Source organism: Eurypyga helias, unplaced genomic scaffold, assembly GCF_000690775.1.
Source record: "Eurypyga helias isolate BGI_N326 unplaced genomic scaffold, ASM69077v1 scaffold7748, whole genome shotgun sequence".
NCBI classification, from domain to species: Eukaryota; Metazoa; Chordata; class Aves; order Eurypygiformes; family Eurypygidae; genus Eurypyga; species Eurypyga helias.
This window is the reverse complement of record NW_010267484.1, coordinates 42,446-56,921: the sequence shown is the minus strand read 5'-3', so window position 1 is coordinate 56,921 and position 14,476 is coordinate 42,446. Positions and strand designations below refer to the sequence as shown.

Genomic DNA, 14,476 nt, shown 5'->3' with positions numbered 1-14,476 from the left:
CGGAGTTAAACCACGACAACAACAATCCGTTTTTATCAAGTCACTGAAATTCATGGTTTTAAATCATCTGATGAACCCTAAGCTGAAAAAACCCACTTTTCTCAATCAAAACCGGCAGTGTTCTGACGACACCTGCCGAAAGCGAGGCGTCTCCTAATGACTGCATTTGGGACATTTCTCTTCGAACCGCTTCATTCTGAGAACACTTTCTCCCGCTCTAAACAATGTTTGGAAGAAACCTTTCTAAAAGCCCTCGCGAACACTTAATCCAAACACCTTATTTAATCACATGGGGAGAGACTCAAACCATCGAGCAAGTAATTCTGCAAAGATTTTGCGAGGCCATTAACTAGCTCAAACCCTGAATCTGCACAGTACTATTTTACCCCCAATCATAGCCCACTCCATCCAGGCCTGCGAAGATGCAACAGAGAAATCCCATCACCCTCAACCCCAGAGGTGAGGAAAGGATGCAGAGCCTGCTACAGGCTCGACTTCTTCCCCTCACACGGAGTTTTATTAGAAGTTTTATGACTGTTGCAGGGTTTGTACAGAGGCTCTTTCTACCTGACCCAACTGAATGCAGAAAGAACAACCCATTCTAAATACAGCCAAGGAATTTAGAAGTAGTTAAAAGCATGAGTATACAAAAGACTGTGAAAAGACTGTATTAAAGTGTTGGACTTAATTTGATTCTGGCCACGTGCGCGTGAAAACGATCTTTGCGTACCTCCATGAAGGAAATCCCTAGACTCCAAACGTCCGAATGAATTCCATACTGTTCCCCCGAAATCCGCTCAGGCTGCAAAGAGAGGAAAAGAAACATCTTCATGAGCCTAGCAAACAAACATACGGACTTCTCCCACACCAGCTAGCCCAGGGCAACCAAGAAAACGCAAGGACGCTTAAAGCTCACCAGCTGAGCGGGCCGAGGGCAAGCCCACTCTCCAAACGTGACCTGCTGATTTATTTTTGCCTCTTCACAAGAGCGAACATCTCAGTTACGCTCCGGCTTGTGGCTGTGCACCTCGAAAAGCTGGCCTCGGCCCTTGCGTTTGGGCTGGCTTATCCCGCGAAAAAGCCGAGGGCTTGCAGGCGTGAGGCGCAAGGTCAGGTTCTGGAGCCCAGTGGTAAGCCCAGGCAGGGCAGCGAGGGGCGTTAGGAAAACAGACTCTTAATGTTGAGTCAAGGGGTTGGGGAGTAACTATGGTTTAAAAAGCAAAGCTACTGAAGCCAAAAGAATCAATGAAGTCACATGCCAGCAATTTTATTTTATATACTTTTTTAATTTCATTTTTGACCTATAGAAAAGACGACTTCACTCAAAACTATTAATAGCAAGTTTAATGCCTCATGAAATAGAGTGCTGTAAAATATAACTGCTAGTTTTTTACTTGAAAGCTACAATTTAAGCATTTCCAAGGTCAAGTACAGCATGAAATGTAACAATAAAAGGCTCCATGAGACTTCTCTCCCCACTGTGCTGTTAATGCACCTGTCTAGCCCAACCACCTACGAAGCACTGGCTGTATTTTTAGTCTTTAATAATCCAGAGACCTTTTTTAGAAAACAAACTCCCAAATTAGTGCCAGTCCAATGTGGTTTTGGATGTTTACTCTCCACTGCTAATCCCAGGTCAAGAGCTTTTATCGCAGTGTGAATGTTAAGTAAAAAACACAGCGCTGCCCACGTTGTCTTTAAGATAGCCTTCCACAACCGCCCTAGCCTAAAAAAAGTCAGATGTAACTGGAACAAAATCTTTAGGACTGAGCCTCATTTATTTTGAGCTGAACAGTGATGCAAAAAATTATTATTTTGAAGTTAATTACGGCCAGCCTTCATTAAGTACAGTTAGTCTAGCGGCATGCCTTAGAAATGTTTGCAACAGCATCGTACAGAGGGATGAGTTTTACGCATCCTTTCACACTAACCAAGATCCTCACAGATGCAGACACGCAGCCAAAACCGCACGCCGACACGTCCGCCCCGATAACACAACGTGGCATCGGCTACCCCGGCCAGGCGTGTTTTGTTGCCGGCAGACACGGCACCTGTGGCAAGGTGAGGATGCTCGCAGAGCTTTGCAGCGCAGGTGAGACCCCGGCCCTTCCCGAGCCACCAAATCAGATGCATAATTCACACTGAGCAATATTCAATTGGTTATTCTTCCGCTGAAAGAGCTCAAGTTTGAGACGGCAACTGGTATTCAGGAGTTAGGTATTCGCAGGAGACAGAGGCAAGTAAATAATTTGCACGTTTCAACAAATCTTCGCGTGAATTTGAGAGTGCGGGGAGGGTGAAAATAAGAGAAACACGTGCACAAGGTAAAGTGCAACACAGAGACCGTCCTAAGGACAGACAGCTCAAAAACATTCTCTCTTAAAAACGTCTGCAACTGGTTACTTTTGTCATGCAAAACATTTTTCGGTAGAAAGTGGTGATAAAATGATTTTCTAAAAAGCGTGTTTTTGTTGGAAATTTTAATTTCTCAATCAAAAAGCCTTTTTGCTCATGTATTTGAAACGGAAACTCAATTTTATTAATGGTTTTAAATTCACTCACGGTCTGCCAAGAAGGCAGGCGAACCCAAGCTTATGACCTTCATTATTTTTTGATGACTAGACTATAAATTTGATGACGACAAATGGCTCATTCAGCAAGCAAAACAATTTTAACACAAGAAATCAGATCAAGTCCGTTTTAGCTTAAACCTCCCTTTTTCAATTAATAGATGGATGCATCATGTTCATCCATAAACAGTAAGGAAAAAGTAATTTATTGAATGCACACCTGGGAAAGAACAGCAATCTTGATTTGCACACTAAAAACACAATACAATTTAAGCCCACCCTAAGAGTAACAGCTGAGTTAGAAAAGTTGGTTAATTTGAAGGTGTTTATATTTGTCTGGATGGCTATATTCCAGTTCTTTTAGAAAAGGGAGGCATAGAAATCAGCCAGCTTGCTAGCGAAAGCCATAATACCCGAGACAGGAATTTTTTTCTCTCTTTTCTTCTTTTTTTTAAACATTTTTCTGCACATGATATTCTGATGACACAGGACAGCCCAAGCCTTTCTAGGATGGTGGCACGAGTGTTTCACAAACAACATAATGAGTACACCTTGACTAGAAAAGCACTTAGCAAATAAATGGACACCCTGGTCTGCTTTCTTCTCGCAAGAAAGTAAGAAAAAATACCTGAAAGCGATTAAAGGTCATGGATTTCTCTCTCCTCTTTTCTGAGGTTTGAAAAATACAAGTATCAACCACTTTGTATTGTTCACATTTTTTTTTTTTTAAACCAAGCTGAACACTCATTTTTTCCTCATTAATCAGTAGTTGGTAAAAGAATTTTAATGGCCAAAAGTAAAAGACAGCAGTTAATACACCGATCTAAACCGAAGCATGTAAGTTTTGACATCTGCTAAATGGAGAACTAAGATTATTCAAATGGATCTAATGGAAAATCCACGCTAACTTTTGTAGTTTCCTTTCAGACTGGCTCTTGTCACCAGATTAATCTCACCGACACGAACACCGCGCGCCGGTTGCCAGGTCAGCCGGAACCGCTAACCCCAAACCTCCCATCCTAGCCAAGAGCAGCAGCGTTCCCCCAAATGACACACCTTTAGCACTGCGTTACTTTGACCTAAAAATGCTGGGAATTTATGCTTCAACGTACAGGAATAGGGCAAAATTTGTCTCACCGTCACAAGCATTCTCACCCAAGCTTACACAGAGAAGTGACAGGCACTGATGACTTGGTATGTATGCTATGAGCATTACACACCATGCAATTAAGAGTGAAATAATGCCCTAATATTATTAGTCCAAATATTTTTAGCTTCTAATTTCCATGGCAGCTCCACACGGGAAATACCCACAAGAGTGTTTAGGTATCGAGAAGTCCATGAGACATCTGCACGGGGCTAAACGCTTGGCTAAACCGCAGGCTGGGAGCAGCGGTTCCCGAACTGCGGACGGCACCGGACTGTCAGTGCGAAGAGCCGCAAGCATCATTTTTTAACGGCTGAACCAGTGCTGTTCTTTGTTCCCAATTATTGCAAAGCAGTACAGGCAACTAAAAAACGTGAAAGGAACACTTTCCCAATATTACTCTTCCCTATCAGCAAGAAGCGCCGCTGTCGCAGAGCTGGTAGGGGAGTGGGTGGGCCAGACGGTGAAAAGGAGTTGTTTCGTGGCACACACAGCCAAGCCACAGCTTATGCTGGGGACAGGGAGAGATGAAGTTTGAGAACTGATTTAGAACACATCCTGCGTTACACAGAACAAGACTGTGAACAAATACTTCTATTTAAGTGTTATTCCTGCATAAATCCACTTACCGCCATGTAAGCGTTTGTTCCGACATACGTCTTGGCTATAGAATTCACCAGCTATCAGACAAAACAGTCTGTTAGAACAATATAAAGATAATGTGGAAATAAAATGGGCAATTATTCCTCATTTAACCTACAATCATCATTCCTATAAATCAACTAAAAATTATGTAAAAGGGAACAAATTTATCTGCAAAGGCATTAAAAATGATTAAATCTCTCTTTTGTTCGGAATGAGAGTTCCAATTTAAACAAGCACTGCATTACAGTTTATGGCAGATAACCTTAAACAATTCTGTTAAACAGGATGCTTATCGCTTTAGTACCCCAAACCAGTCTGATATAAAAAGTCAATTTGAAGTAGGATTGAACGCGCTCATTTTTCAGTCAGCTGGCTCAAGATGCGAATAAAGCCACATTCATCACTTGAATGCAACGAGCACTAAATACGCTGGAGGGACAACAGGCTCTGACAACTTATAATACAAGGCTGACCTTCTCTTTGGTCCTCATGTTTGGCTGAGAGTAAAGGTGCTGAAATTCAAATCAACATCACAGCAAGCTCATGGGTCACTATCAGAGAAGTTCTCCAGGGAGGCCCAAAATGGAAATTAATTAAAATTTGTGCTGCACATTGTAAAAGCCCACCACTATTGTTACTCCCAATATTAATTTTTATTGTGGGCCAGTTGGGATCCCCAGACACATCTCTCGTTCTGCCCTCCCTTTTGTCTGGCCAAAACACATTCATATCAAAGCTGCATATCAATGAAGTTTGCTATTCGTAAGTAGTAATTACAATATCAGCAGTTTTTACTGTCATTAAACAATGAACAATCATATTCAGATGAAGAAAAGTCGCCCAGAGATTAAAAATGAATAGGGCTCTCCCAGCTGAGAGGAGCTTGCCGTGGGGCTGCTTGTCTGGCAGCCAGGTGATTTTGACATTAGAAAGAGAGCGGGCAGCTATCTAAAAGGGGAATTACCTGCGTGCTAACCCCAAAGTCACAGAGCTTCACCTGGCCTCGCGTGTTCACCAACATATTAGACGGCTTCACATCTGTTGAGGGAACAAAACCCGATTTAATCTACATTATCCTGGACGGCATCAGATACATAGAGACCATTATGAATATGGGCGTGATGGATTTTAACAGGAAATATTTCAAGGATGTCTTTCAAATGCAATCTCTGGTTTGTAACAGTCAGTAGCACAGACGACACTGTACCTGTACCTCTCCAATACTAATAATCCCCGTTACTAAATCAGAGAATCATTCAGGTTGGACAAGACCCTTAAGATCATTGAGTCCAAATCCACAGATGACACCAACCTGGGAGGGGCAGCAAGTGCACTGAAGGATAGGACCTAGAATTCCAAGTAGCATGACAAATGGGAAAATCAGACTGAAAAAACAGAACAACAGGGACAAGTGGAAGCACTACATTTAGACAGGGATTAATCAACGGCATAAACACAGGATTAAAGAACTGCCTGGAGCGTAGGCTGGAGCAGGTCTGCAAAAAGGGATCTGCAGCTTACAGCACGAGGTGAAAGGGACAGAGAGGGAACAAACTCTTTAAGTCTATAAAAATTACAAAGCATCCCATATAAACACCTGTCCATAGAACAGGAAAAACACAAACATCCAAGCACATTCGAGCCTCCTTCTGCTACAAGGACAGACAGAGCGCAGCTTTGCTCTTGTGCACACCATTATTGACAGCTCCTGGCTTCCACCTCCACGGCTTCTACTGCATAAAACAGCTCCGATCTCCTGGTTTCAGAGCTTTTGCAGAGATTAACTGCCAGCAATGTCTGACAACAATTACTAATCCTGCTCCAGCAAATAAAACATCAACATGCACCGTAAAGCCAGATTGTCAGTGCAAAGATCTTAATGCTGACCCCCGCGATGTCGAAAGAAGTTGGTACGGTTCTGTTGCATTCTGTAAAGTCGACGTGTGAATAAACCGCTGAACATCCAGCCTGAGCATAGCGCAGGAAACACTGAGCATCTTTCTGTTCCAGGGATGCCAGTCGGAAAGCATAATGTGCACGTTATGGCCTGGCTTAAACTTGGGAAGATTAGAGTACAGTGGCTTTGCCTAATCACTGCTTTCTTCTGTCAAAATGGATTAAAAGCAATAGCTTGTGTCTCTGCCTTCTTTAAAAGTGAACACTAGTTGGGTGCAGATGGATGAAACCCAACTAGAAAAGAACCTAATTTAGTTTATCATTAAGTTTGCCTTTCTTTAGCAGATGTTTTCTGGTACCACAGTAGCTTGCTTAATTTGTCTCTGTAATGTAGGAACGTATAACCTCAATTAACAAGCTGATTAAATGCTTTCCTATATTTGAGCTAAAAATCCAGTTCAAAAAAAGGGGAGCATTCAATAGTACGTTATATAGCTTAAGTGGATCTGTGTGTTTTGAGTTAGGTATCAATAGCGCCGATACGTTCTGCAATATCCCCCCCCAGCCACATGCAAAACCAGTCACGAGTGTCTCCCTCATGTCAGAGCATCGACAGACTCAGCCTGCGTACTGCGGTTTTCATCATCAGGAATTCAATCTGTCAGCAGCTTTGCTGATGGATTTTCACCTATTCCTCAGGTGATGAGACAAAACCCCGCTACAGAGCGATCCACGCAGTCACCAAAATCTCCCATACGCTTCCCAACAACGTTTTCAGAGTATGTTTTCTAACCAAAACCTTAGCATACTTGCAACCCACTACGCAGCACGGTCCTCTGTGGTCCTCTCCGCTGTCGAGTGACTTTGCTAAATCTAAGAAGACACGCCGAGTACCTCAGCAGGCTCTACCCTGAATCCCAAGAAGAACAGTAAGTTGTGCAGTAATCCTGTTTAACCTTCTTTCTAAAAATATGGCAGCAGTCAATAGAGCTACCTCGTTACGAGGCTCGTGCTGAATTGTAATGAACTAAACAGCAGATGCAATCACACCCAGAGAAAACACGGACATCCTGCACCACCAATCCAGCTGTTTACAGCCCCAGCACTTTTAAAAGAAACCTGCAGTAGAACGAGAGGCTCTTGCTTTTATAACTGTAAAGGATGCGACAACAATAATGAAAACCAACACGGACAAGAGAAGCATTTTGGTGAAGTATGGCTGGAAATAGGTTTGTGGGATCAGAACTGGATCAATGGCACTGTTTTTTAACAGAACAAAAATGCTTTCACTCCAGGTGAAGAGTCTGGTAAGGCAGAAGGAAGCTTCATGCATGAACACCATGACCTCATGGCAAGTGGTGATGAGGCAACATGCACATAGCCAAATTTTCCTTCTATAAGGACTCAAACATGTACATGTCAGAGTCACAGAACGATTTGGGTGGGAAGGGACCTTAGAGCCCACCCAGCCCCACCCCCTGCCACGGGCAGGGACACCTTCCATAGCCCAGGTTGCTCCAAGCCTCATCCAGCCTGGCCTTGGACACTCCCAGGGATGGGGCAGCCACAGCTTCTGCAGGCAACCTGTCCCAGTGAGTTCATGAGTTCAGAGGAAGAGGCAGGACACTTCCAAGTGCAGCCTGGAAGTCCTCATTCCCTTAACACAACACAGCAGAGGAAACTGGATGCCCCATCCCTGGAAGTGTCCAAGGCCAGGCTGGATGAGGCTTGGAGCAACCTGGTCTAGTGCAAGGTGTCCCTGCCCATGGCAGGGGGGTTGGAACTAGATGATCTTTAAGGTCCCTTCCAACCCAAACCATTCTGTGATTCTATGATTCTAAACGCTGCCACATTTATCCCCCGTTACACCAGGACCGCCCAGCTCCCACCAAGGAAGAGTCAAGGCTCCGTCCAGCCATCACCTTGTGTCACTGGGGATCTGCAGACCCCATCTCCCATGTGGGATGTGACAGTAAGTCAATATAATTAAAAAAACCCCTATTTGTCATTCATTAAGCATTGCTTGGTCTTAAAATCCTCCCACAATCAGAACTAAAGAAAAAAATAAATCCTAAAAGAAAGCAAGGAACTGGGGATCAGCCCAGTAAGGAAGGGAAGCAGGCTGGGGAGTCTCCTGAGCAAGCTGCAGCCAAACAAGCACTGCTACAAAGAAATACCTCCTGGCCACACAGCAGAATTTTAATAGCAGCACAAAAGCAGGATTTCAGCAAATATTTGCTCTGAATTCCAACAGTTGCGTTGATTTCCTTAAGAAAAAAAAAGACGTCACAATCCTAGACAAAAATTGAGCTTGTTCAGCCTGGAGAAGAGAAGGCTCTGGGGAGACCTTATAGAACCTTCCAGTGCCTGAAGGGGCTATAAGGAAGCTGGGGGGGACTTTTTACAAGGGCCTGTAGTGACAGGACAAGGGGTAATGGGTTTAAACTGAAAGTGCGGAGGTTCAGATTAGATATCAGGAAGGAATTCTTCCCAGAGAGGGTGGGGAGGCACTGGGACAGGTTGCCCAGAGAAGCTGTGGATGCCCCATCCCTGGGAGTGTCCAAGGTCAGGCTGGATGAGGCTTGGAGCAACCTGGTCTAGTGGAAGGTGTCCCTGCCCATGGCAGGGGGGTTGGAACTAGATGATCTTTCAGGTCCCTTCGAACCCAAACCATTCTGTGATTCTATGAAAATGTCCCTTCACAAAATATCTCATATTGAAACTGCAGAGAAAAATAATCCGATCAGTAAATTAGCCTTTTTGTTTCATAAACCGCTTCAGTTAATGGGTTAAACATTTTTTGGTTTTGGAAAACAAACGTGCATAAATAATGTTCTGCACCATCTGCTTGTGATTAATATTACTGTTTAGAAGTGAAAGAATTTAAACAAGAGCCAAAAGGGGTCATTATGCTCCCATTACCAGTGCTTGCTTAATACAAATGATTTCTATGAAGCATCATTATGGAGGAAGAACGAGTCCTCTTTATGATATATCTGCCTAAGTCCTTTCACCTCTCTGCAAATAAATGGGACCTCCAAGCTCTTACTTACCAGTAAACAGAATAGTCAGAGGTTCAGCTTTTTGAACATCAAACTTTTCAGTCATCTTGTTTTATTGAAAAGCAAACGGATTCATGATTGTGGAGAAAAAAAAAAACCAAAACAAAACCAACAAACCACCAGATTCTTAAAAGCTGTCTCTTGACTTCTTCTGTCTTTCAAAAATAGAAAACCGCAACACGCCAGGTTCAAGGGAGAGAGGAGATACAAAAGCACAGTTTTAGCTGCAGGCAGCTCACAGAACATTACTGTCAACAAAGTGAAACTGCTGGATGGAAATGAAATGAAAATATTTTCTTGCCATCACGACCTCGTCAGCATACTTTTTGCAGAGGCCAGGACTGTTTCTTTTAAAAATAAAGCTGAGTGGCCCAGGAGCGCGCAGGAATGTGGATAGCTGTCCCTACATCAACGCAGGTGTCTAGGTACATGCACCCAGGCAAGCCCCAGTGTATTTGCCTGTGCTTCACCACACAGGGCACTAACACTGATTAATTCTCACAAAGCTCCAACAGCAGGGGGGAAAGCCAAACATACTGCCCTGCTCATCCTTGGTGCAATCCCATGGTTCCCGCTGAGCGGACGGGAACGCTTGTCGTCCATATGGCACACATGCCCGTCCCTACCAACCGGCACCCCTCTGCTCCAGCTAGCTCAACCCCGCAGACCACAAACCAGAAAACACTTTCAAAACCACCGACACTAATTTAAAACTGAGCCAGGAACCCCGGTCCCCAAACAGCGGAATATACACGGGCCCCCGGTACAGTTGTGCGCACAAAAACGGAGCAGTACAATTAAACACAAGCGGGTAACATTTATTTCATACACTTCCTTTAATAAGGAGGTGTGAACAGAGAAAAACATCCCAGATAAAATGCATACGGTCTATACTTATTCTTGAACTTAACAGATTTTGGTTTGTCTTTATACAAACTTTGACTTTGTACATGATTAGACTTGTTTAATTGCTAATTCTGTTTTAAATCTAAGTTAATTTCTCATTACCCTTCCATTTCTACTTCTTATCCTCTGGGGAAAAGAGCACACTTATCATTGGGACATTCTCACATCTTCCAAAGAAGTGGTGTAGGTGTTAATCTTATGTTTATGTTTGATGTGGGTGTGATGACTATGACTACAGCTTTGGGTTTATTAATATGCACGGCTATCACCTCATTAGTTGCAAGGTTTGTTTTGAAGTTAAGCTGTAATATTTGCTGAAATGTCTGATCTGGAATAAAAGACCTGCTCATTGTTTGTTTCCTTTGCTTTAATCCGTGCTCTAGTCACAAACGGTCGTTTGCTGCACTGCCTTGCACAGCTTCTTCACGATGGTTGCTTCTCCACCTTCGTTATCACCACGGTGGAAATTCATGACTTCTTAGCCTACGCGAGCTTCCTGCACGGTTGCTTTACATGTGACAGCAAGGAAGTCAGGGTCAAATTTTCTTTCGTTTACCTCTGATGCACTAAACCCAGCAGACAGCTGAGGGAGGTTACTGGCAGACAGGCATCTTCCTTGCATTGTGTTGCTCTGTATCCATTTTTAAGATATAGAAGGACACACACATGCTCTGTATCTTAAAAATGGGTACAGGGTAATACTGAAAACCAGTCTCTGAACCCTGGAATGCCAGTTATCCATGGCAGTGCTGTTCTCACCTTGGTCAACCTACCAACAGACTGAGGCCAGAAAAATCTGGAGCATGATGAAATATCAGTTTCTGCGCTTTTCTTTAGACCCGAGCAAGGACCACACATAATTCATCATAAAACTCTGAGCTGCTCTTCAATAAGGCAATGAAACCCATACAGAAGGGGAGATTTGGTTTTTCAGGCAAAGCAAAAATCAGACCCAGGTTCTAAATCTACAGCAGAACAACAATGAAATGTTAGACTTGGAGTATTTATGCCTGACCATAATGCCAAAATGACCGTAATCCAAACCACATTCAACAGGTGGCCAGAATCTTTAAGGAAAATATTAAAAATGAAAGAAAAAAAAATTCAAACCTGCTTTTTCTTTTCAGGTGTTACAAACCCACGGCAAGGACCGTGTAAGACTGTATCTGCAGAGCAACACCCAGGCACGGATGCTCCAGCTGCTTTTTCTTTCATACCTATTCTGACAACCGCCGTTGGCAGCTCTGGCACCTAGACTGCTCATCCTTTTGCCGAGAGTGGATGGAGCTGTGAAATCAGGCACCATTACAGTGAAATGTTTAAACCACCACCAGAAACAAAGCCTCCTTGGTAACCTGTGTCTGCACCGACTTGGTCATGGACTCTGGGTTGTTTTAATCCAGTGACATCGTAGGGTCATATACATCTCAGCATTTCACTCACTCTCTGATGGGGATAACAAAGCCAAGTTCTTACTTGACCTCTACTCATTCTTCTGGCCACAGCCCTCATTCTCCCACCCCGGAGAGAGATCCTACATCAGAGCAATCTCCTAGGAAGGAGATGCTGTGAGATCCAGGAGGAATGGAAGCCTATGTCCTGTTACAGATGCTCCCTGGGCTGTTACACAAAGCACCAATCTCCTCCTCTGTTACCAACTCTCCCCAAAAGCCTGAGCCTAAGCTCCAAGGAGGGGCAGGACCTCAATACATCCTGGCAACGAGTGTTCCCTATGAGCTTGTTGTCCCCACTCAGTGCACACATTTCGGGATGCCTCTGCAGAGGTGCCCAACACCTTGCGTCGATCCCAGCAGGACACCGGACACCCACCCCGGCACTTCTCATCACTCAGAGCCTCGCACCCGCTCCTCAGCCACTCCAAAGCTAAGCGCCCCAGAAAAAACGGTCTGACCTATTCGGTTTGCAACTTGAAATTTTCTATGTTCTCTCTACTTTCCACTTCTCTTTCAATCACAAATGATGTCGGTTACTGCATGCTCCAACTGTGCACACGGGCTGAGTGAGCAGATGGGTTAAATTAAACAGTATTGTTACCAACATTAGGAACCAGAGCAGTTACTTTCAGACACTTTAGAAACATTATAAATGTAATGAGTTTCTCTTTCCTTTTTTCTGTTGGGGGGGGTGGTAGTGGTGGTTTAGGGGGAAGGGCTTCTTTGTTCTTTAAACAGCCCTGTCCGCTGTTTCCAGAACTGACACTGGTTCTGAAAGTCCTAATATATCTACATTAACCCACCACAAGAGATATTTTTTTTTTAAAACAAAATGTAACACCATTAAAAAGCAAGAAATAAATGAGAAGTCTAAAAAAAATACAAGTTAGCTTCAGGAAGGAGATTAAACAGCAAAACTCAAAAATGGCTTATGTCCAAGCAGGTTTAAAGTTGCTTTAATTATTCATGACCATGTTAGAGGACAGTGGGCCACAGCTGGAGATATCCAAGGCTCTAGCAACGCTTGTAGCTCTCACGTGAGATTTCTGAAGTCTATAAGAAAATTCATTATCATCTATTTTCAATACTAGTCAAACATCTGATTTTCCTTGCTGATTTTTCCACTGGGCACCTGTTTGTAACCCAAAGCATCTAAATCTCTATAAAATTAATTTCTCTCTTTTTCCTTGAGGAGGAGGGAGGCCAATAAAAGCGAAGAGCAGTAAACGTATTTTATCAGAAAATCTGCTAAGCTAATGAGTGAGGTTCGGACTGCGTTACTCCGCTGGAATCAAGCCAGATGTCAGTGTGGGCTACTGTCTGGGTAGAAAGTGTGGTTAAAATAAAATAATACGGTATTTCACTGGAAGCAGAAAACATCTGTTACTCACCTCTGTGTAAAATCTTTAGACTCCACAAATAGGTAAGGCCTTTCACAACCTGAATTCAAGAGAAAAAGCAACAACACATATTAACGATTCTTCCTAAAAGGTTCCTAATGATTCTTATCTAAAAGGTAAGAATTGGGACAGACTTTGGCTTGCTGTTCCAGAATCTGCCCCTTCCACTGTTAAAACCAGCACCAAAAACCCGTTCCTCCAGTATTACTTTGGAGTAATTTATGTATGAGACGCATTTCCATGAAAACTCACAGGACATGCATTTGCAGTAGGAATGCAGGTGTATTTCCCAAAACAACACCCCGTGACACCTCCTTACACCGAACACGTACGTACGGCTCTTTCAGATCTGACAAGATCATCGCTGGATCCAACTGCCACTCTATTTTCTACATACAATATGATCATAATAGTCCCAAATTAAACAAATGTTCAGTCAACCCTCTAGGAAAGCAGTTGGGTATTACACGTTATCCTCCCTGCAGGTTTTTTTTTTTTTCCTGTAAAGTAATTAAGCCCCAATACTTCTTGCATTTTTAACACTGTAATTTTTCCCCTAGATTTACTTTTACAAGCCCAGAGAACTAACAAGTTGCAACAAACATATTTCCACTACTGCTTACTCCTTACCCAAAGCATCCCTACTGTCTCAGCCAGCTTTGTTAATACAGCAAATTGGTTTTATAAAGTTTCCATCCCTGAGATGACATTTCATTCATTTTCCTGAGACACCGCAGAACAATAAAGCATTTCTGACGTGTGTAAAGTCGCATGAGTTTTTCAGACAAAACCATTACATTCTTTTCATCGTCTGAGTAGACTGAAATGAAATTACTTGTGTTACAGTGATCAAGCAGAAGTGCTAAAAATATTACAGAGCCTGAAAGCAGACAGCATAGTAATCTTCAGCCTTCCTACTGGATTAGAAACTCCTTTAAAAATTCACTCTGTAACCAAAAACACCACCGGTGGAATCTGAATCTCTTTTGTAAAGCAAAGAACGATTCCCGATCCCCGGTAAATCGCACTAGGTGGCAATTCCTCCACCTTAAACTCGCACTCCATACCCAACTATCTCATGGCCTCAGATGGTAATTACCTGTAACAAAAGGCCTCAAATTTTGCAGGCCCAGCGCTGTGGCCTTGTTCACGTCAGCCTTTCAAAAGGCAAAACTGGGGAATTCTACTTACACAGCATTTTGACAGAGGAAGAAGGGGGAAAAAATAAGTGTTGATGCAAAAATAAATGGAGTGCAGCATCCCAAACTTCTTCCAGTGGCGAAAATGATTTTGAGTAAGCTTCTTTGATTATTAAACATATATTTAGACTATTCAAAATATTTTAAATCATTGTAAAAGAATTTATTTTAGAGTATGTATTTGTAGAAAAAAGGAA

At 43.0% G+C, this 14,476-nt stretch overlaps 1 protein-coding gene across 1 annotated transcript in view; it reads right to left on the bottom strand.

The window, feature by feature from the left end:
- Nucleotides 1–670: 670 nt before the first annotated feature.
- MAP2K5 (mitogen-activated protein kinase kinase 5) overlaps nt 671–14,476 on the bottom strand; it is a gene marked incomplete at its 5' end in the record, with an annotated part of 54,678 nt that continues 40,872 nt past the window's right edge. The window contains 4 exons of the mRNA XM_010157434.1: nt 671–802; nt 4,347–4,397; nt 5,327–5,400; nt 13,072–13,120. Coding sequence (XP_010155736.1) covers nt 671–802; nt 4,347–4,397; nt 5,327–5,400; nt 13,072–13,120 — 306 coding nt within the window. The remainder of the gene's footprint in view (nt 803–4,346; nt 4,398–5,326; nt 5,401–13,071; nt 13,121–14,476) is intronic.